The sequence below is a fragment of the Amia ocellicauda genome, chromosome 16 (assembly GCF_036373705.1).
Source record: "Amia ocellicauda isolate fAmiCal2 chromosome 16, fAmiCal2.hap1, whole genome shotgun sequence".
Lineage (NCBI taxonomy): Eukaryota > Metazoa > Chordata > Actinopteri > Amiiformes > Amiidae > Amia > Amia ocellicauda.
In genome coordinates this window covers 2,170,846-2,194,359 of record NC_089865.1, presented here as the reverse complement: position 1 = coordinate 2,194,359, position 23,514 = coordinate 2,170,846, and the positions used below count along the sequence as shown (strand labels likewise).

Here is a 23,514-nt window from a genome sequence, read left to right as displayed (position 1 = left end):
GAACCTCTGTGCACCTCCAGGTACCCGAGCTGCAAGGACTTTCCCTCAGTCAACCGATTCTTTACACCACATTTTCTAATAGCACTTGGGCGATTAATCCGCTCAACAAAGTGTGGATGTTGTAGGGGCTGCATTCTGCTAATGGGAAAATATAGTTCCTTATAAATAATGGCTTATTTAATATATTTTTATCTGCTTCCACACTTCAGCGCCATCAATATACAAACCACAATTGTAGCAGGCAGGCCAGACTGATTCATATCAGCGCTCAGCTAATCTAGGACGCTTTCCTGCTTTTCTATGCCAATATTCCCGTAGAATAGCTGTTCATAGTGTGGCTACAAACAGTGTGTATTGTATTGTTCTAGACATTAGTAATAAATACACACATATACGCATAAAATTGATATGTTTTTTAAATCACAAAATGGATATCTATCTGCCAATCAAGGCTGAAGTATTTGTATTTTGGTTGTTGGTGTTTCGGGATTGTGTAATGAATAGGCGAATATGATTCAGTGAAATGTCAGCTTCCTTGTGAATTGCCTCTTAGTGCCGAGAAAATGCAGGACAGTGCAGTGAGGTCCCAGGAGAGGAGGCTATTTTTGAACAACGAGAAAAAGAAAAGGTCTGGACAAAAAGGTGTTTTTACATTTTTTTATATAATACGTCTCTATATTACAACTTGTCTACGAAAGCCAGTAAAAAATATACAATATGAAATCTAGGACAAATGAGAAAAGCTCTCAAAACAGCCGTTTCTTTTAAACATCTTTTAAACATAGTACTCAAACAAAACAGAGACTCACAATAACAAAAATACTCTCTATGACAAACTATTTCAACACAAGAGGATATTGTATAAGAATACAGAGAAATGTGTTTAAGCTATAAAACCTTAACCAAAATATTTTTTTGTGGAGGAAATGTCCTGCAATTAAATATATTACAAATTGAGCAAACACTGCTTATAATCAGGATAATAATCATTTAGAAAAATAGCATTTAGTATTTTCCTCAGAATTAAGTGCCTTCAAACCCTGATTTTTCAAAACATACAGTAACAGTCCAGACACTTTCAAAGTCCTGCTCTCTCATAACACTGTATATTCATATACGCACATTTGGAAAAGCTTTATGTCAACCTAATGAATGGTCTTGTCTAGACTTAAATCGTACTGCCTTTACTTCGGTGGCTTTTGTCTCGTAAAAGCGCGACATTACAAAGTATATGGAAATGTTAATTACAGGATGACTGCTGTGCTATAAGACAGTCCCGCTTAAGAACACTGTATAATAGTTTCCATAATAAAACCCAACTCTGCACTGCTTCAGCCACACCAAACACGTCACAAATAACACACAAACGTATATAAATATGTAAAAATATATACAATATAGAAACTCTAATAATACTTAAGTTATTTTAAAGGCATTTTCCTTCTAATTATACACAAGACCTAGGACAAAATACTCTTTTTGGTGTGGGTGGCAGTTGACTGTTCGCTTCCAGACTCTTCTTCCACTGACACAATCATTGGGGCAGCACAGTCCTGGAATTGGGGTTCATCTGCAGACCGGTTTCTTTAGACAAAGGAGGAACCTTTATGGTCAGAACATCTGGACGTTAAATCCTTCTATTTTGGCTCAGGATGGGGGAACAGTGAGGACTGAATGGAGACGAACAATTTACTTTTTTAATGTTATCCATTTTGGATACATATGGGATAGACATGGGTTTGTCATCCGTCAGAGGCAAATTGGCGGATTGCTGTGCTGTGCGACTATAGCAGTCTGATGGCCAGGATTTTCCAGGACCCTCTCTGCTAACAGACATGTGTCCCGACAGTGTATTCATTGTCCAAGTCAAGTCCCCGTCCTCCTTTACCAACAATAAACTGCACAGATTATCTTCTGATATGCTTTGTGGGAACGCTGCCAAACTCAAAACAGACAGACTGAAGCCACAGCCACTCAGATTGAGAAGTGTTTGTTAGGTTTTCTTTTCAGATAAGCATATACATTTGGTCTCAGTGTTTTATAGTGCTATAGATGTCCCCTCTTGTTGGGGATACGAACCTATTATCTATTTAAAGCTTAGGGGGACATGTCCAACACTCTCAGTCTTTCAAAGTCTTTTAGTTTGTTTGTCCTTTTCACAACTGCGCCTGGTTCTCCACGGCCAAGTAGTCCGTCTCAGACACCCGGGAGGCGTCGATGAGCTTGGCCAGGCCGGTCTTGGTGGAGTACTTGAAGATGAAGGCCTTCATGAGGTCGTAGCGGTAGTTCCGGTTGATGAAGTTGTAGATGACGGGGTTGATGCAGCAGTGTGTGAGCGAGAAGCACTGGGTGAAGTGCAGCGCCACATACAGGAAGTTCTCCAGCTGGCAGTTGAAGGGCAGGACGCTGAGCAGGGAGAGCGCGTCGATCAGGAGCACCGCGTGGTAGGGCAGCCAGCACACCAGGAACACCACGATGTAGGTGAAGATGATCTTGCGGCTGATGCGCCTCTCCTGGTCGGTGGAGGAGGAGATGGCCCCGGCCAGCAGTATGTAGAAGACTGCGATGACGGGGAAAGGGATGGCGAATCCGAGGATGATGAAGCTCAACTCTATACCCACCATCCACTCCCTCGGGTTGTCCCCCGGGTACATCGGGCGGCAGAATGTGTTCCCGCTGTGCTCCGGCTTCATCACCTTCAGGAAGTAGGTGTCGGGGATGGAGGCGGCCAGGGCCAGCAGCCACACCAGGATGCAGATGAGCCGCCGCGCCACTTTCTTCCGCTGGCTGTTGGCGTCTCCGAAGTAGACCACGCACAGGTAGCGGTCCACGCTCATGCAGGCAAGGAAGAAGATGCTGCCAAACAGGTTGACGCTGAACACAAGGTGCGTGATCTTGCACATGATCTCGCCGAAGGGCCAGTGGCCGTGCTGCACCAGAGAGGTGACCCAGATGGGCAGGGTGGCCACCACGCACAGGTCGGCGATGGCCAGGTTGAGGATGTAGAGGTGGGTCTCGTAGCGGTTCCTCTCCGCACGCAGGTTCACCCACACCACCACCGAGTTAGCCACCAGGCCGATAATGAAGATGAAGATGTAGAAGACCAGCATGGTGTAGAGGAACGCGCTCTTGTTGAAGCTGGGCGGACACATCAGTGTCTCTATCATATTCTGGGAGAAGTTGTCTTCACGGTCGGTGAAGTTCAGCTCGTCTAAGAAGTCTATGATCTCCGTCAGGTCCATGGTGCTTATGGTGGGTCAGTCGCAGATGCAGAATCTGTAATACAAGAGGGTTAATCATGTAGACAATGCTAGTAAAACTATGTATGGGATCAGAGTTGTTTGTTTTACATGAATACTTTGCTGATGTCCTTCAGAACTTTTTTCTTTTTAATCTTTTTTCTTTTCCTCAATTTTTTTTCAGATCCTGAGAATTATTTTCTGTAATCTAATAACCAAAAAATCTGTTTATATGGTAACTTCATCCACTGTTTTTGTTGTTCTTTGAATGCATTCCAATCATGTATTAAAACATTGTGTCATACAGAGCTGCTTCTGTAACGCTCGCACGGCCGAAGGGTAGAGAGGGAAAACAGGGCTTGCCCGCTCGCTGGTGGAAAAGAAAACAGTTCTCTCCGTGTCCAAGTCTGTAATAATGTATCAATAACAAAGGGATGGGATGATCAGGGCCGGTCAGTTCCAAGTGGGACATTATCACAGGCTGGGAGATGCGGCCCTGAACATCTGAGTTTAATCTACAAAGGAAACTTACTGAGTACAAACATGCCTGCAGTGTCAGGGACCCCGGGGGAGCTGGGTGCGTATTTCTGCACTTCAGAGGGCACTAATGCTCTGTGTCTTATCCACCTCAATATATGTTACTTTACTTACTTCATCTTCCTACTTTTTTAAGAGAAGAGGAGAAGAGCAGAGCCCCCCCACACTTTATGCATTTCTCATAAACCCTGTACAGACAAGCCGCTGCAAAAAACACACCGATGCTCAATTCAGTTACATTGTGAAGTGAAGCAGTGTAAATCCTCCAGTTGTGTTATTATACAAGCACCTGCGTTTGATAATTTTGCAAAACAGAAAAACAGAAACCACCAAGGACTCCCTAAACAGAGAAATATTTGGGAAAACATTGTTGTTTATTACGAATGCCTCCTGGGAACCCAAATAACACTGAAGAACGCTCTGCCAAATTGGTTAGACTTTCTCTTCCAGAAACTGCTTTACATCATAAGAGATGTTTTAGAGTTGAGAGGCAAAAATGTGTGTCATGTTTCAGGAGGAACGAACCCTTCAAGAGGGATTTCAAAGCCATAGTGAGATCCTCGATACAGCTGTGGCTTAATACATATTCAAAGGAACATCAATGCTGCACTGATTTCCGCAGGGCTGGGGAACGTTAAGGGGCTTTGCTTCGGTGACTGTAAACCTGTCCCACACACGGCACAGCAGACCGAGCCGGACTTCGGCATGCTTTTCTTCTCGTGATAAGAGAGCGCGTTAATGCTCCGTGACACGCAGCAGAAACCCTCCAAGAGGCAAGAGAGGGCGGGCTGTCTTTATTACGAGACGACCACATCACTCCCCAGACACTGAAAGGGTGAGAGGCCCGGGCCTGCGAGGAACAACAGCAGCTGAATAGCACGATCCTAAGACGTCCCTCTGAATTAGAGAAGATCTTGGACACATATCGAAGAGGCCGGGCTGCAGTCAGAACTCATATGTGTAACAGGATCGCAGACCATGTGTCAAGTTAAAGGCCAGTACAGCGAGAGCAGAGCACAGCGGGGGGTTGGGGCTCAGTGGATTTAGTGGCCAAGGCTGTCTGTAGCCAAGGTCATAAATGGCCAACCAAAGGCCAGCAGCAGCAGTTCCCACCTGGCAGCGGGTGTGCGGAGCTCTTCATAACTGCTCAGCTATACTCTCCGCTACCTGCTGAGTCAGAAACACGAAAGCGCTGCGGAGAGTGCCTGGGACAGCATGTACCCAACGCTGTACAAAACCACGTTGTTCACCCTGCGACGAACCTCCACACTGAACTGTTATTGTTCTCCCCAAAAACACGTGTGTACAGACTTTTAACAGCAGTTTAGCGCAAGATTTACAAGGAGAGCTCCCTTTGCGCAACACATGCAAGGACACGGCCTTAAGCGCTCTAAGATATCGTGAGTAATTAAACACCACAGGTACAACCACAACAATGGTGTTATGTAAGCAGGGAGCTATTTTCAGTAACTCTCTATTTGTGTAACAATTTCTGCGCAGTCAGCTGTGGGAATGGATACATGGCATGCAGCAGCAGGCTCAGGAGCTGTGGTGTTTGATACAATCGTGCTGATATTTATAACAGTCAATAAATGATTGCGCCAGTGTTGCAACAAACCCAAAAGAGCCACGGTCTGCAGAGGTGCACGGCATGTGATGCTTTTTGAGAACTGAAGGAATCAAACCACTCAGATCAACCATTATTATCTTTGTATTAAGGGTTTTAGATTCAATAACAAATTGTATTTTAAAACAAAGATACGCTTACCAAGTCCAAACTCACTAGAAGGTTGTTCCTGGGAACTAGCAGGGCACATGCAGTCAATTCTGCAAAGCACAAATCACGAGATGAAGTAATAAAAGTCTTGTCCAATCCATCACATTATATCTGCTATATTATCCAGCATATGTGTTAATTCAAGCTGGCCATTACTTTGTTTTCTCCTACAGGAAGTATTGGGTGGGGGGGGGTGGGTTGTGAGCATTTTTCAAAACCTGCCTCACAATTAGCAGGGCTATAATTTCTGTCATCTCACAGCCTGCTAGGTCATCTGAAGAGACTGTGACTGTGTCCTACGTGATCCATCCCAGACTGCCGCCTGCCCACGAAGGCTGACACAAAGCAGGTTTCTAACCCATGACATGAAAATAACTGAACAGTCCGTATTTATTATTATAATTATTAGTCATGCAGTAAGGTAGAGAGAGAGAGAATGAGTTACATGCCTCTCTGATTTGCTGCTCTGTATGTAATAAAATGTTGGTGCACTACACCACCCCCCCCCCCGTCCCTTATAAATCCAACATGCTGACAGTCCTGGAACAGTGCAGCCCTTCACCTAATCCCTTCTCTGCACCAACCAGGGCTCGGTGGGACAAAGGGCTCCCTGTGTGGACTGGACTCGTCCCAGGTCTGTCCTCACAGTGTCTCCCCGGGGGAAAGGTTACAGGCCTCCATGGTCTCTCTACGAAACATGCTTAAGCAGTTCTTGATTGTACACATACAGACACAACTGATTTGTGTATCGGGTTACTCGGTGCGAGATAGGGTTTGTCAAACTGCCAGAGGAATACCCGGAGTGTATAAAGCGCTTATTCTGCTGTAGGATTTCTGTGAAAATTATTTTTTGATTAAATTAAAGATTGGAGAACCCTCATGGTTTTGTCTGCAGGTCAAAGGCAAATTAAATAAAATAAACTATTGGGGAAAGAGGGGGTTGCGTTACATTATCTTGACTTCAGGACACGGTCAATAACCGAGCTGCTGGAGGGATTATGTTCAGTATTAAAATTCTTCGATGTAATTTCATATAATTTAAGAGGCATTTTTCAACAGTAGCTCTTGTGCTTTCCGTTGCCAGGAGCAGAATTGGGAGATTTGCTATTTGGTAAGACTTTAAAATAAGGTGATGTGATTCCTCATGAACTGATACATGAAGACCACAGGATTAAAACACCAATACCTCACCTGGGTTCTGATGTTGCCTACATGTGATTAACAACAGGACTCAGATGACGTGCATGGCATATGTATGTGTTAATCATGTGGTATTCACGTTTCAATTCATGAGGAATCACGCCACCTTATTTTAAAGTGTGACCATCGATTTCATTTCAGTTATGCAGCGCTAACACCAACACCCCGGAGGGCTGACTGTGGACACAATAGAAACCTGTAGGCATGTTCTCATTATTAGGGGATTACTTTCAATTATTCAGCAAGCCTTTGTGCTCGCCTACACATGAATCGCGGGTGGGCAGGTACTTGACCCCGTCTTGCGCAAAAACCAACACCTTGAAACACTGGTTAATGTTAGATTTGTATTCCTCCAACACCTAATCTCTGAAAACGCATGCATACACAAACGTTACCCTTGCTGGGGTCTAGCACAGAGCATGCGCTCACCTTCAGAGCTCAGCTGCCCAGGTTTTCTGCGCCTGACTCCGATTACAATCCCCCCCAACACACACACATACATATACATATACACATACATATACATATACACACACACACACACACATACATATACACACACATACACATACATATACACATACACACACACACACACACACATACATATACACACACATACACATACATATACATATACACACACACACACACACACACACACACACATACACATACATATACACATACATATACACACACACACATACACATACACATACATATACACATACATATACATATATACACATACACACACACACACACACATACATATACATATACATATACACACACATACACATACACATACATATACACATACATATACACACACACACACCCTTCATTAGCGCGTCTCTTGGTTTTAGAAGTTGTGCACCACAGCAACACTGTAACCAGCGGGAGTTTTAATCCGGATCACCTATTCCGCATTTCTATCCATTTCTTTTTTAATCACAAGTCATTAAAAATCTAATCCAATGCCGCTGCACTTGCATCCCTCCCGGTGAAAGTTTGTCCAAAACCACGCTTTCATGTGCGTTTATTAGCCAGTACCGCACTGGTGATTTATTATGCCCTTTAATACCCGACAGCTGGCTCCCTTGGCAAAAGCTCAACATCTAAAGCTTGCGCTGACATGGGGGGCTATCCTCATAGCATGACACGCAGGGCTGAATCTGCGCTCAACTGGAGGCGTGCTTTAATCTAAAGGTACAGCGATAATCAAATAACTTATTTTCCATGCAGTCGGCTACCCATAACCTACACACAAACTCAAGCCATGCCGTTTTCCATTACACGCCCGACCTATGTCATTAATATACTAAAATGTTCTCCCTCTGGTTTTAAACCCCCAAAACGACTATAAAAACAACTATTAAACGCGACTCAGACTCGGAGTCTTTGCAGCTGAGCTCCTGGTTTCCGAGGGAGTGCACTTGTGCTCCCGGCAGAAACGCACACAGCCCACCCTTGAGGAAGCCACGGGACTCTACCGGAGAGGGTCTCCTCGTCCCCCAGCCAGATACTGCCACTGCAATACCAGCTCGTCTCTGGAGCGAGGTCGGTCGCACATGTATGCAGAACCATGTACCCCAATCAACAACATACGTGTGCAAGGCGGTAACTCACTCCACAATGGTCTATACTTTTTTTTTGGTAAAGGTAAAGGTTTGTATTAAGTCGCAGCGTTTGACCAGTTCTTGAACAAATGCATCGCGTCCAATTAACCGATTTAAGTGATAAAGACATAATACAACTATATAAAGCGGTTTTGTGGTCGTTTAAGGTATAATGTGGGATCCACTTTAGTTAGTCTAAAATCCAAATCAGTACACATTGAGGAAACCTGGCGTCCAGGTACCCAGAGCAGAGACCCGGCTGCCCACATGCCCGCACTCAACAGCCCGGCGCGTCTTCGCTTTGGTGCGTAACAAGCGCCTGTATTGAAATGGAAAATAGCAGAAAGAGAGAGAGACCCAAACACACACAAACAGAGACCCCATCAGCTCAGTTGAGTGCACAGCATCGTGAATAGAATAGCCCCCGGGGGGGGAGACCTGACCACTGATCCACACCTCCAGCTGTGAGAGACGGGGGCGCCTTTACATTTCAGTGATCGCTAACAATCTGAACAGAGCCAGAGCTACACCCCGAAACATTAACACCACGATCGCTGCACCAGACCCGCTTTCTATCTGCATCCACTTCTGTCATGCATTCAAAACAACTTGCTCTCCTAGAGAAGAGGATCTTACTAGCTGGTCTCGGTTGCGTTTATTTGACTTTAATCAGAATAGACGATTCAGAACAAATAACCCGATCAGCTCACCTGGTCGTGTGCGTTAATCGCGGTGCTGCTGCTCCTGGGGGACGCTAGTGTAGTGGCGTGTGTGGATGCTTATTCACTGTGAGCCGATTTGCTGTAAGTGCCCCCTCCCTGCTCTGCGCTGCTGCTCCACCGGCCGCCCACAGCACTTGCTCATATAGTGCAGAGCAACGCCTCCGAGGGCCGGGCCGGGCCGGGCTGCCCATTGACCCGCATGCCAACAGCAGCACCCTGAGCAGCGGACCCACACACGTGTGTCCAGCCATTGTGTTGGGACAGAGAGGGGGGGTGTTATTGTTTCATTCAGTGCTGTTGTTTTTTTACATCCTTATTTATATATTATTATGCCTGTATTGTATTACTCTGTGTTGTATTGTCCCCGTTCTGTAATGCGTTTTGAAAGCTTTGGCAATACTAGAGCATTCCGGTCATGCCAATAAAGCTAATTTGAGAGAGAGAGAGAGAGAGAGAGAGAGAGAGAGAGAGAGAGAGAGAGAGAGAGAGAGAGAGAGACGTGGGGTGAGCTTGAACAGACATTTCAGACGTGCACTGCTTCCAGGCATTGATACTCTTAAGAAATACCTGACCTGATCTTGTGTTGAGATTTTTTTTTATTTCTGGAGCAAATAAGGTAAATTAAACCCCAGTGTTAGAAACATCAGGCTTCTTTTGGTTAGAAATCTAATCAACTGTGAGATAATACACGTTTTTAATACATGTTGATTGCCTGTTTGTGTTTGTATACTAGATTTGTAATGGAGCTCTTTGATTATCGGGAAAAATACAACGATGGTCACACTTACCAATAATGGGCCTCCTTTCTTAATTAATTGATTGCTGTATGAACACCACAGGAATAATACACAAACACCTTGTGCACTTCATCTGAGTTCTGCTGTTAATCACATGTATATCAAAGGTCTGCGTTAGGGTTGCAGACTAGGCTGGGGGTGCGGGCTCACACATCACAACTCAGGGGATTTGTCTATGAGGCATTAATGTGTTGTTCCTGTGGGATTCAGACATTCATTCATTAAGAGCTGGTGCCCATTATTGTAGTGTTTTCAGCTGCAGTCTCCAATACACTGACACTGAGGGACCTGAACCTTTTCACCCTGGAACAGAGGAGACTACATGGGGACTTGATCCAAGTCTTCAAAATCATGAAAGGCATCGACCACATCAAACCAGAGGAGCTTTTCCAGATCAGCAGGGACACACGCACCCAGGGACACAAATGGAAATTGGGCTTCAAGGCATTCAAGACAGAAAACAGGAGACACTTCTTCACACAGAGAGGCGTCACAATCTGAACAAACTCCCCAGCGATGTGGCTGAAGAGACAATTTGGGAACATTCAAAAACAGACTGGATAGGATCCTTGATCACTCAGTTATTAATGGACACCAAACGAGCACGATGGGGCGAATGGACTCCTCTCCATTGGACACTTTCTTATGTTCTTATGACACTGTCCTGCTGAATGTCCACTGAATGTGAAAATAATAGCACATGTGAAACCCACACTTATTCACAAACTGAAATAAGACTTTTTAATCATATAAGTGTGAATGAAATAATGCCACTATTAAATATAGGAAACGCCTTATGAAAAACAAACAAGCAAATCAATTAATAAATCTGTGTAAACAGACATGGTATTTTCCATTCAGTGGCATTGTGGCTGCAAGATTCATTGACAGTTATCATTGCACGACGCTCTGTAAATAGTGGTAGATTAATATATTATGAATTCTCTGGTGCACACAATTTGAAACGTATAATGTTAGATCAGTTGTACATTTCTCAGGATAAATTCCACTCATTTGATCCAGTCAGACTGGTTAGTGAGACACTCAAACACAAAGGTAATAGAAGATGCCTTTGCAAAATATTAGTTTCAGCTGGGGGGGATGAACAACTGAAATAGAGATGATAACTCATCTTGTGTCACACTATCCTGTCTCCTGCCCCTGGACCGGTCAGTAAACGGGCCAGAGCCTCCCTGGGCACTACAGCCCCGGCTGTCCAGCAGGTGTCTCTCTTACATCTGGACCACAGTCATGAAAACGGCAACACTGAAGGAGGAGAGCTCGTGTAAAGATGGGATCTACTGACCCAAAACACGGGTGATTTTAAATTGCAGGCTTTGTTCTTATGTAGGGAAAAGGCACAACAAGGCCAGAAATGTCACAACACACCACAGACACTGCTGGGGATTTATTTTGAACTGAGCAGATCGAGCTGACGAATGTGGATTTAGCTGATCCATCTTTTTGTTTCTGTGTTTTTATTCTGAAGCTTGAAAAGAGACCGCACTATTTGGCCTGAAGTCGTATCCCAGATCTTTAAATTGTGTGTCACGAAGAGGGATTGCTTTTCTTTTTCCATCTAGTTAATAAAAATCATATTTTAATATACTTTTCAAAACGTATTTATGTCAACACTGCATAGTTACTGCGCTGCTAATACATTTCTCCGCTCCCACTTTCTCTCCCTAGGGCTGAGATATTGTTAGGGCTTTTAAGGTAATCATAAAAATATGACGGTAATTGCTTAGTGTCACTAATAACCGCCAGGGGCACCTAAACTGTATGCGGAGGAATACTTAAAAACAATATTATATATTTTATTGCATATATTACTAATGTGAAATACAAATTAATAAATGGAAACAGCTGCTCAAAGTCTGTTAATTGAGGCGTGGGTTGACCAGGCTTTAATTCCTGCAGCAATCCTTTTTAAGAGATACCCATGGGAGAATAAATATAGTATATTCCCTAAGGATAGGGCCCCTGACCCAGTGGACCCCTGACTATGGGCAGACCAATCCTAGAGGGTCTAATTTAGAAATACAAAAGAATAAGCATACTGTATTACAGACTATTTAAAAACAGTGAGCTCTGGCAAGAGAAAGGAACACAATATTCACAGCAGTGCCACTGTGCCAGCATTCCTCCTGATTTTAATAAAGCCAAAACCCACGACGGATTCTTTCACATGTAAATATTTACCTAAAGGGACCGTCTGAAGTTACCCGTCAACAAGAAACTTTCCAGCTTTTTACTAGGGGGAGAAAATCATAATACTGGGGCCTGGATTCTGACGGAGGTTGCTCTGGCTTTATTTATCCTGTTTGTTTGTGTTGTGGAAGTCCGTGTCAGAGAACACATCCCCTTGGAAGGAACACAAACAGTCGCCCCAGTCGCACACCAGCGCGGCATTGTGCGAGCGGCTGGGCTCACCTGTTTGTGCCGCTCTCAGCTGCGGCTCTATATTTACCACGAAGTGCGGTGGCCCGTTGTGTCGGGCAGCAGGCCAAGAGTCCATTGTGAATGAAGTCTCAGCGTGGCTGGACGGGTCTGTCAGTACACTCAATAACAACATTAATGATGAGGAAAAGCCGAGCAGAAACACTTGTTATTGTTTTATCCCTTTGACCCTGTAAGCATGGAAAACACATGTTTAAGGGTTAGACCAGGTTACGCTGCGAAGAATAATGTTTTATTAATGAGTGGAAGAAAGTGTCCCCAAAATTGTCAAAACGTTTTGTGTTTGTTTGTTTACACTGAAAACTGTATTATTATAACTATGCAGAGAGTGGCTGTTAGTTAAATAATAATCTATTTCGAGACTAGTCCTTCAGGTCAAAGCTTGGATCAAAGCTGGACGTTGCCTGCTATACTGTGTGATAATTAGTATTTAAAAAAATCTATATAGCAGAACTGACATTTGTTTTTGCAACTGTGTGTCTGTTTCAATCTAGTATATTATCACAACAAGTGAGTTCAGTGAACCTCCTGTGCTCCCAGCTGCTCTTCCACCCCAGAACAATTCTCACCACATAAAACAAATGAGAAAAAACTCAACACTAACACATTAATTGTATTAACTGAATTAAATAATAAAAAAAAATCTCTTTTGTCTTTTTATATCAGTAATCTTTAGACGCATTTCAAAAGCTCCCAGATAAGCACACTTGTTTCTAAAAATTGTTGCCAATTATTGCATTAAAAACATCATAATACAAGAGGGAAGGAGAAGTCCCACTGCCAGGAGAACTGAAATACACCCAGTGGAGCAGCAGCTGTCCGAACAATACGTCTCCATCTCCTTCTCCTGCATCTGGTCTGAACAGCAGGTCCGATCTGCAGCGCAGCGCAGGAAATGCTCAAAACATCCTGTGCCAGCACCTGATAACAGCGCTTTTCCGTGACAACTTTTCCCACAGTTTCAGGGACTTCGAGAGTCGCACACAGCGGCGCTCTAATGGATTCTCCGTCTCTCAGGGAGCCGCTTTCCCAAATACACAAAACTGCACCGTGGAGAGATCTCACTCAAGGCGTGATACAGACGGAGGTCAATCACCACCACGATAAAATGCTTCAGTTCTGCACCGAATGGCGGGAAGTCCAACACAGCCCAGTGTGAACACATCTGCTGTCTGTTTAGAGGTCTCCGGTGGGGACTTTTGTCAATTAAGCAGTGCGAAAAAATGAGCCCTGGTCACCTGATTCTGTTATTTCTGGGATTCCTGAAAGCTCGAGGGCACACCTTCCACTGAGCAGAACCGGTGTGTGCATGAGGGTGTCTCAAAGACAAAAAACGCCATTCATGCACTGTAAATAAGTTTGTGTTTTCACAGCGGGGTTGAAACCATTCCCAGGACTCGTGGGTGCAGCGCAGGCACTTCGTTTGGACCCAGAACGAATACATGGCAGCATAAATTTACATTCACTACAAACAAACATCCATTTACATTAGACATTGTGATTGAAACCAGAATAGGAAAATGTATCGGCATCAAAATATCAGTAGGAGTTTCTGCCGACTTCTCTGCTGTGTTTTCACCTCAACTGTTTACCCGACAGCCTGAAAGAAGCGTGTTGAGATATCTCCTCGACGTTCAGGAATAACACACATCTTCAACTTAATCGTGCGGTAAATCCAACAAGGTAGATGACATAAATATTTTGCCGACACTGTTTAGTTATTTTAGACCCGCTGTGACAACGCTGCTCAGGGTGGTCCAATAAAAACCTGCTTAAAATGGTTTATTCTGTATCCAAGCACGTTTCAACTTTCACATTCTGCTTCACGGTGCTGTTGTGTAAACAGTGTCAGAGAACGCCCTGATCGCTGCTCTCCGCTGCAGACCGAATTGCTGCCTCTACTGAACCTCCCCCAGGCCATTTCTGCTGACTACACTCAATATATAAATTCATGTGCATACGTTTTGGTTCATCGAAAGTGGAATTTCCATTTTGTCTTGGCACAGTCCTGACGCATAAACAGAGTGAGGCACTTTTATACCATGTCATCTTTATATCGTTATTATTCTTTTGAACTGTGCTTTCAAGTGGCTGGCAGTAAATGCGTAAAACTAACAAAGCTGTTCCAGTTCTCAGGTAGGGGGAACGGGAGAGGAGAGGAGTATATCTCAGGTCAAGAGGTATCTCCCCAGTACATTTTATTCTGGAACTTAGATTAATTATTCCCCAGAACCTAAACACTGTATTAGTAAATTAGTAAACTAGGTGTAGTTTAGTCATGCTTGTATATGTAGGTTACAACCTGTTAGTGTATCAGTCATTAAAGTGCCACAGAGGGCAATGGTGTGCCATAGGGGACAGGGACATATCTTAAAGGACACGGGCATGTTGTAGGGGACAGGGACTTATCTTAAAGGACACAGGCATGTTGTAGGAGACAGGAACATATCTTAAGGGACACAGGCATGTTGTAGGGGACATGAACATATTTTGAAGGATACAGGCATGTTGTAGGGGACAGGGACTTATCTTAAGGGACACAGGCATGTTGTAGGGGACAGGGACTTATCTTAAAGGACACAGGCATGTTGTAGGGGACAGGGACTTATCTTAAAGGACACAGGCATGTTGTAGGGGACAGGAATATATCTTGAAGGATACAGGAATGTTGTAGGGGACAGGGACTAATCTTAAGGGACACAGGCATGTTGTAGGGGAAAGGGACTTATCTTAAGGGGCACGGGCATGTTGTAGGGGACAGGGACATATCACAGGGGACACAAGCGTGTTTATGGGATTGGCGTGTGTCGTAGGTGCAATCCAGAAAACCTATACCAGCAATACAGTTTCCAGCACACATTATGTACACATCGACTGCATCGGCCTTGTGTAGACAATTAAAAGACACACAATAAGCAGGATTATCCGAAACTGGAGCACTTTGACCAAAAGCTGTAGAGTATTAAAATAGAAGTAGTGATGAAAAAAGGGGAGTCCCTTGACTGACTGCTCTGTAGGACATGCCCCCAGTATTTAACTAGGCGATACATTTCTGGCACTAGTCTAGTGTGTGACGTTATACAGTCTTGCAGATGAAAGTGGTGAGAGATGATGTTTGCTATAAAGAGAAGGCTGTCCCATGTGACACTGCAGATTCATGGGTGTGTGTCCAATGAGATGTTGTTCCTATTCATCTCACGACGCTTTACACAGGATATGAAAGAGACAGGGACTCGGATTACCTGTCGCTTTCACTGAAACTGCGGCTGACCTGTTCTCAACCCTAATTAGTAATTAGTGCCGCAACCTGGCAGGGAGAGGCCTCATATGTCCCGGGCATTGCACTACAATAGACATGTTTCTCTTGATGGAGGGCGTGTGAAATGCCTGAGAGAAAGGGTGCCTGGGCGGTGTTTGGGGAGGCCGGGGAAGCGCAGGCTTTGAGCCCAGCATTAAGCCATTTTACAGCCCAATAAGAGGACACAAGCCAAACAGCGCTCGCAACAACGTGCCAGTTTGAACTCATGTGTTACATTTCGTTGTTACCCAGAGTCTAAATGTTGCAATTGTGCTATTTTTTGTAACGATCGGAAAAAATCGGATTCTTGGATTTCTTGTTTCAAAATGACAGAATCAGACAATGTATTAAGTGCAAGGGACACCGTAAAAAATTAATTAAAATAACCGTATTGTTAAATATCCATTATTTAGTTGTGTTTCTCTCACCATCAATCTCTCCCTGTGCGCTCCTGGCTTTGATCTGCAGCTCCGTGTTCGTGTGGCGCAGGTGTCCGCAGGTCTGCGCGCCTCCACCAATGGGCTCGGCGGGATTCGGCAGATCTGCGCAGATCTGAGGCAATCTGCTTCACACGAACGCGACCGTGGAACTTGCACACGGCCCTTTGCGCATGCGTGGCGTCTGGTTGCTAGCCGCAGTGATGCTGCCAAACGATTGCAAACACTGGGGTTTCAATGGGGGGGAAAGCCGTGTTAAAACGGTAACAAAGTAAGTTTGTGCAGCTCAGACAGTGGAAACCAGCTCACATTTGGAAACAATCTGGAGTCGATAGTTGTAATTGTAAACGCGGGTGAGTGAATTTATCATGCTTTTTTGGTGATGCTTAATTCGAACAAATCAAAATGTCCATTAAATACTATTTATATATTTATAGCTCGCTACTGTAATCTAACTCAAATTCAATTCTGTCATGAGAAAGTATTCTACCTCGGTTTCATGCCCAACATTACAGTGCAATTTAAAGCCAGACGTTGTTAGTAGTATTTTAAGAAAAGTGTGAGGATATCAACTTTTACAGACACCGAAGTTGTGATTTGACTTTAAATTTATATACACACACACACACACACACACACACAAATATATATTGGGGTTTTTTTTTTTCATAAAGATGCTGCTTTCGTTTGTAAGCTATAATACAGTGCAATCGTCTCGGAAATGTTTAATTAGTACCATCACACATCTGGAGTTGTCCTCTGAGATTAGATCAAATGCATGTGTTTGAGTTACTGTCTAATGAAACCTGAGTTATATAAGGATCTCTTGATATCTAACCATCCTTGCAGATAAACTGAGTCCTAATCCAGTGTGTGAAATGGGAACACGATTTACAACTTTTATAATACTATTGCTTGTTGCCAATTGCTTTATTTTATGTTTATTTTGCTTGTTTGTTAGTACAGTCTGTCATCCCTACCGGATTGGATTCTGGTGAATTGATCTTATTTTTTTAAAAGACAACACATTTTATGAACACCTTGCACACAACAACAACAAATTCACCCTTAGCATGGAAATACCAGAAAGCAGTGTTTTCTGTTTTCTGTTTCTGGTCTTCATTTCTGTGCCAAGGGTGACTTTTCTGATAGACCTTTCTAAAACAGTAAGCATGTTTCGTGGAAAACTTACTGTCATTTAAATAAAACAATGGTTTTCAATTGGATGACGATGAGTTGCAGGCTTCAGAACTAACCTGTGCTTTTGCTTTGCTTTCCCTCTAGGGTCTGTGGCCTTTAAGATCCAGCAGAAGTCCCCCGAGGGAGTGACGGGGATGAACTAAGACCGCAGAAAAGACACAATCACAGCAAGCCATGTCACACAGGTGAGCTCTCCACCCTCAGGCAGCCTTGTGTGGCACAGTCCTGCCTTAACCCATGTGAAGGAGTTTCTGTGGTTCGCAGAAACAGACCACTGCCTCTGGTGACAAAACAGCTGGTTTTGACATCCACTGAAGACCATCTTGTCATTTAAGTTGTGGCTGTATGTCTTCCTGTGAGAAACGTTTCATTGTGGAGGAACAGAAACCCCTCTAATACTTTGTAAAAGAGTTAAATCTTCCCTGCATCCCCCGGGGAGTTGGCACAGAGAGACAAAGCAGCTCAGAGAAACTTGATGCCATCTTAATAAAAACCTCATAACATTTTTTTTTAATTGGGCCACTGCTGGCACACACGGGCCGTGTCTGCTGTGTGTGGTTGTTACGCATTTCGTTACGTCATGAAGGAGGGGAGTGTGTGTGCTTCTCCGTGGTGAGATGCCGTGAGAGAGACACGCTCAATAAAGCCACTAGTTAGTTCCCTCGAGTTCTTGGGATCGTCTTTTGCGCCGTAACTGTATCTGTACTCCAGTCTCCAGCAGCTAGCTACATTTATTTCATTTTTTCAAACTAGGCGATGAATAGTGTAATCCAATAGCAAACACACATGGATAGATCTCAGTGGAATTAGAGTTGGACATGATAGGGAAGGACAATTTACAAGTAAACAAGTATAAACACAGATCTTACATTCATATCCTGCTTTTCTTAATCTGTCGCCTCAAAAACCTTTTAATTCTGTAACAATAACACGCCCTGGGAATGCCCCCTGCGAAATTGTGCTGACGCATGATGATATAAGCACAGTCATAATGCGCACAAGTTCACAACAGGGTCAAATCCCCCACACACACCCCCGTCACACAGAGTGCCCCGTATCGCCTCTTCTGTTGTGTAAAGAAACTGTTTTTCCATGGCAAGCTGTGAGGGCAATATTGTCTGCAGTGAATTGCTTTCCCATTGTGCCATCGTTGGACTTAGGGAGGATATACTCTGGAGAAAAGGGTGTAAACAAGAGCCCAGGGAGCACAGGAAGTGCACACTGTGTTATTGGTGTTCCTATAGTAACATATAAGCCCATGTCAAATAAAACTTGCCGAGCAGCTCCTCTGTCAGGGCTGTGAGCACCTGCGAATCTTCAAGGAGTGGAGCAACAGCCTCCCAGTGAGTTTGCACAAGAATAAAACCTCATGATTATGCCTGGGCTGCCATTGTTGGCTCTGAAGTGCTGGCCCACCTATGACATCATCCTGTAGCGATTCCACATGCAAAGGGGGTCGCTGCCAAGGACTGCAAGCCTCCAAAGACTCTCTCCTTCAGGCCTGTTTCTCTGACACGCTGCTTCAGGGGGATGCCTGCCAAACAGGGGTGCCTGGGGGTTTAATCCTTATTGCAGCCTTTTTGTACCACCCTTTCATTGTGGGACTCTTGGGATGCAGCTTCATTTTAGCTCCACACATTGAAAGGTGGCCTCTTCCCTTCTTCTCTCCATTCAGAAATACCCTCCTGCATCCCCGCAGCCAGTGCAGAACCACTTTCTGCTGTTTGTGGCAGCTCAGCCCCTGCTTGGGGTTAGTGTTCAGACGAGATTAAATGCATCTGTTTCCCCACACAAACAGTACAGGCCTCGAGAGCTCTTGACACTGCGGTGTAATGTCCCAGCCCTGTACATGTTTCTGAGTTTAACTGAGAGCACGATTCTCTGCAAAACAGTCCACAAGGCATTCAAAGCACACAGTACAGTAGCTGCTGGTAAATTCCAGACACATCTTGTCTCAGTTAGAGAATTTATTTTAAAAATGTAGGAAATGTCCAGAAACTCAGTATTTGTTGCAGTCCACTTGACCCTCCCTGGCCTCCCCTCCGCAGTGCCTACGGGCGGATATGGGCGGAGGCACAGGGCGCTCTGGAGGACCTGCTGGTGGAGGAGCTGCCGGCCGAGCCCCCCCGCCCATGCCGAGACCGCCTGCTGGTCTTCCAGACACTGGCCTCCTGCTATGTGAGGTACCTGCAGATCCTGCGCAGCCTGGAGGCCGTGTACGACCAGATCGTCCACCCGCAGAAGCGCCGCACCGTGCGCCACGTGCTGGACGGCGTGATGGGCCGCCTGCTGGAGCTGAAGGGCGAGATGGTGGAGCTGGAGTTCTCCGAGTTCCACTACTATGACGACATCCTGCAGGACCTCAAGCTGACCCCCGTGAGTAGACCCAGACCCCCCACTGGCCGCAACTGCCCAGCGAGGTGCACAGCAGCAACCGTAGTGAGGTTTGACTTTTGTGTTCTTCCGAAAAGGCTTTCTAGGTGGGTCTCGGGTAAATTAGACCAATCTGCAGTTCTGTGATAGAAACCCAGAGATGGTTTGAGGCTCAAGGCCTCAGTTTTTTAATGGTCCATTCTAATGATCCACTGTTAGTGTTTGAGCTGGGGAGTTTGTTCAGATTGTGACGCCTCTCAGTGTGAAGAAGTAATAATACTTGCATCTTCCTTTTCTCATTTGCTTTCCTTATTCTTGTCACTATTTTTATTGACTGAGATTTTCAGTTGATTTGCAAACTAATAAAGATCAAAACACTACTATATTTCTGAAAATAAAACTCATATTTCTGTGAATAGAGGTGACTGCATGTGGGAAAGACTTATCATGTCGTTCTCTTTCTGTAGGTGTCCGGAAGACCTTTAGTATGGTATTATAAAGACTAATGTGCTCATCTATAGCTTAGTTAGGTCAAACAGAAATGGTATGGCACATCACCCAGACTCAGTTCTGCTTGTTTTTAAAATACAGGAAGGTCTCTTCGTCATTGTTAGTATTTGTGGTTTTGGAAAATCCCTTTCTGCTGTGAGTTTTATATAACCCTTTGGTTAAACTTATGACCCTGATATATGCAGCTTGCATTCCTTGAAATGGAGAGTGGTGTCCTACCTCTAGCTGTATCATTCATCTTAGTGCAGAGGCCTGGGCCCATGTTCATATTATCACCTGAATTACTCCTAAAGGTTCTGTTTAAGTGTTCAAATGCCCTTTTACAGGTCAGTGTTTGACATTATACTAAGAGGATCCAGCCATCTTATTGGCCATGTCCCATCAGCCAATCAGTGCTTTGCAACTTCACTTTTTGCTCTCCTGTGTGTGTTGTTATACAAGCACTGTCTACTTGCCAGCTTGACTAGTCTCAGGTGAGATTTCCAACAGATCCACGGTGCTGTTGGCCCAAATATGGCCTGTTTCTCTTCTCTGGGTTTTGGGAAATGAACAGTAATAATTTCAGAAGTAGTTTCATCTTGCTGCCAGTGATGACTGGAAATACATTTGATTCTAGGCATCTTAAAGTCTTTGCCAAATACATTCCCTGCGTCTGTCTTTGTAAGTTTATGAGGCTGTTGCTTCAGAAACATAATGTATTAGTCAGAGAAGATACCTCCTGCCCTCTTTCTCTTCTGCTCCATGTGACTCATTTCCAGTATGAATTTCCTTTTTCTTTTTTGTATTTTTTTTAAATTTGGTTTCAATTTACAGATTGCACAATAAATAATGAGGTCATTGAATCCAATCTATGTGATGTAACGCCTCTACAACGATCAATTCACTGGAAGGACGTGCTTTTGCTTTTCTTCTGTTACTCCGATAGCTCTGTCTCCACAGGGCATTGCAGAACCGCACCAGAAACCGATGAAGAAGCCAACATATGCAACACAGCAACAGTAACACATCTCTGGCGCTGTTGCAGGAGGACCTAGAGGTGCCCGTGCCGCAGTACTTCGTGAGAGAGAAGGCACGTGTGCTGAAAGACCGTGAGAGGATCCTTGGACAGATTTTGGCCTCTGCTGGACCCCTGGGGCAGGAGATGGTCAGTGGAGCTGAGACTCACTGCTGTTTCACACTATCATGTAATGCAGTGTTAGCATTTAGATTCACGTAGGTAACATGTATAAGGGTTGTGTGAAGGTGCTGTTATTTACCCGGCAGAAAGGAACCAGGCGGCTGCTCGCTTGCTCCAAGATCTTGTCCATTTAAATACAGACGGGTGACAAATTAAAGGAAAAACCTGAATAAATGAGGGGAGGACCATAACCAATGCAGATGCCTCCAAACAGGTGTACTGCATGATACAATTAAGCAATTAACATCCTATCCTGCTCTGTGGCATGTATACAAATGCTGAGCAGGCCCAGTTGACCTCGATTTTGGATCGAGATGGCAAGAGGAAAGGATCTAAGTGACTTTGAAAGAGGGGGCATTATTGGGGCACAAATGGAGCTTCAGTCACACAGATGCTCAACTGGCTGGTGTTTCAATAGGAACAGTGACTAAAGTTACATCTGCATTTAGGTCTATGGGAAAGACATCAGTAAACAGTGTTGGAAATTGTGGTTGAAAGCGCACATTCGATGACCGTGATGCTCTTGCGATATATAATGACAAACAGAAGAGCAACTCTTTCCCAGGTGACTGAGAATGTCAGTGCAGGACATGATCAGACTGTGTCAGCAAGAACAGTCTGTCGTGAAAGACACAGAGAGGATATTATAGTAGGGCTGCAGTGCATGAACCCCTCATTACAAAGACAAATGCACATTTGAGAGTTCAGTGGTGTAAAACTGGGTAATCCTTCACCATATTCTCGACAAGTGGGTGAGTGCACGTGTGGCAACGCCAAGAGAACGGCACAGGTCTGACTGCTGGACCCCTACACTGAGGCTCTGTTATGCTGTAGGGGGCATTTTCCTAGCATGGTTTGGGTCCACTTGTCCCTTTAGAGGGAAGGGTCACCTTTATCCTATGGGGACACATTTCTCTCCTGATGGGAGTGGTCTCTTCCAGGATGACAATGCCCCATCCACAGGGCACGAGGGTCACTGAATGGTGTGATGAGTATGAAAATGATGGGACTCATATGCTATGGCCTTCACAGTCACCAGATCTCAACCCAGTTGAACACCTATGGGAGACTGTGGACCGACGTGTTAGACAGCGCTCTCCACCACCATCATCAAAACCCCAAATGAGGGAATATCTTTTGGAAGAATGGTGTTCATCCCTCCAGTAGAGTCCAGAGACTCGTAGAATCTGTGTCAAGAGCATTGAAGCTGTTCTGGGGCTCGTGGTGCCAACACCTCACTGAGACACTTTATGCTGGATTTTCCTTTAATTTGTCACCCGTCTGTATATGCCGTCCACGGGTTCTTCGTTTCCCAGTTGCCACCATTGAAGAAGAACCTTTCTAGAAAGTAAGACAAAGTAAAGTGTAAAGGGAGGGGCAACATCTGTAGGTTTCTCTGGAAAAACATAATATAAAGGGAACTTTTAGTAGTACTGAGGAAAACAGAAGTGAGAACACGGGACGAGCAAGAGGCGCCAGATTTCTTCTCTTATTGGTCACCCTGCTTATCCTCTTGTGTGCCGTGCTGTACTGCCCTGTCGGGCCCTGCGGCATGCCATACTTTTCCAATGCTCATTCCTCTGCCCCCTGACCAGAAGGCCCCAGCGCCAGCGATGTCCCTGGACGAGGCCGTGCGCGTGGTGCAGGTGTGCGAGCGAGCGCGGCAGGGCCGGCTCCGCGCCAGCTTCATGAGGGAGATCCGGCAGCAGGAGGAGAGAGAGCGGCTGGCCAAGACCCGTGGCGCCAGCACCCTGGACCCCCATGAGGCCGCCACACGCATTCAGAAGGTAGCCCACCCAGCACAGGGGCATGCATAGCACCCAGCACCAACAGGGCAGCTTGACACGGAATATTTCTACCCCCAACACAGTGTGAGACTCCGAATGTTATTTCTCATCTTGTACAGGTTGTTTGTCCGGGAGTGGCACTGTAAAAATGCAGGTCTCTGGGATTACCGGGGTCACACACGTGCCCAGTTGTAAACCATTTGCTTATCACAGGCATCTTGACGTCTCGGCAGAACTCGGTGCGTTATGGTTGAACTAAAAGAACAAGTGAAAGACATCATGGATGTTAAGAAAGATGTGACCTGATTAGATTGCTGAGATTTAAGCTCTCCTGCCGCAGAAGCGCAGACAGGGTGCGGGGCGTGTCTTTGTGTG

At 44.9% G+C, this 23,514-nt stretch overlaps 2 protein-coding genes across 3 annotated transcripts in view; one reads left to right on the top strand and one right to left on the bottom strand.

The window, feature by feature from the left end:
- Window positions 1-643: 643 nt before the first annotated feature.
- LOC136711464 (atypical chemokine receptor 3) lies at window positions 644-9,233 on the bottom strand. Of its 2 annotated transcripts, XM_066687752.1 has the most exons (3): window positions 9,089-9,227; window positions 5,545-5,603; window positions 644-3,276 (listed from the first exon to the last, which is right to left on the bottom strand). In XM_066687752.1, exon 3 carries the CDS (start codon window positions 3,240-3,242, stop codon window positions 2,157-2,159), a length of 1,086 nt encoding a protein of 361 aa, XP_066543849.1. In that variant the 5' UTR covers window positions 3,243-3,276; window positions 5,545-5,603; window positions 9,089-9,227; the 3' UTR covers window positions 644-2,156. The 2 variants fall into 2 exon arrangements, with proteins under 2 accessions (XP_066543849.1, XP_066543848.1); XM_066687751.1 differs by lacking the exon at window positions 5,545-5,603 and having other exon boundaries at window positions 9,089-9,233.
- Window positions 9,234-16,292: 7,059 nt separating this feature from the next.
- drc11 (dynein regulatory complex subunit 11) overlaps window positions 16,293-23,514 on the top strand; it is a 43,958-nt gene continuing 36,736 nt past the window's right edge. The window contains exons 1-5 of the mRNA XM_066688173.1: window positions 16,293-16,445; window positions 17,377-17,477; window positions 19,341-19,668; window positions 21,200-21,319; window positions 22,948-23,139. Of these exons, the coding sequence (XP_066544270.1) occupies window positions 17,467-17,477; window positions 19,341-19,668; window positions 21,200-21,319; window positions 22,948-23,139 (651 nt within the window). The 5' untranslated portion in view covers window positions 16,293-16,445; window positions 17,377-17,466. The remainder of the gene's footprint in view (window positions 16,446-17,376; window positions 17,478-19,340; window positions 19,669-21,199; window positions 21,320-22,947; window positions 23,140-23,514) is intronic.

What these genes read in the sequence shown, in the direction of transcription:
- LOC136711464 (XM_066687751.1), bottom strand. Translation starts at nt 3,242, where the DNA reads ATGGACCTGACGGAGATCATAGACTTCTTAGACGAGCTGAACTTCACC.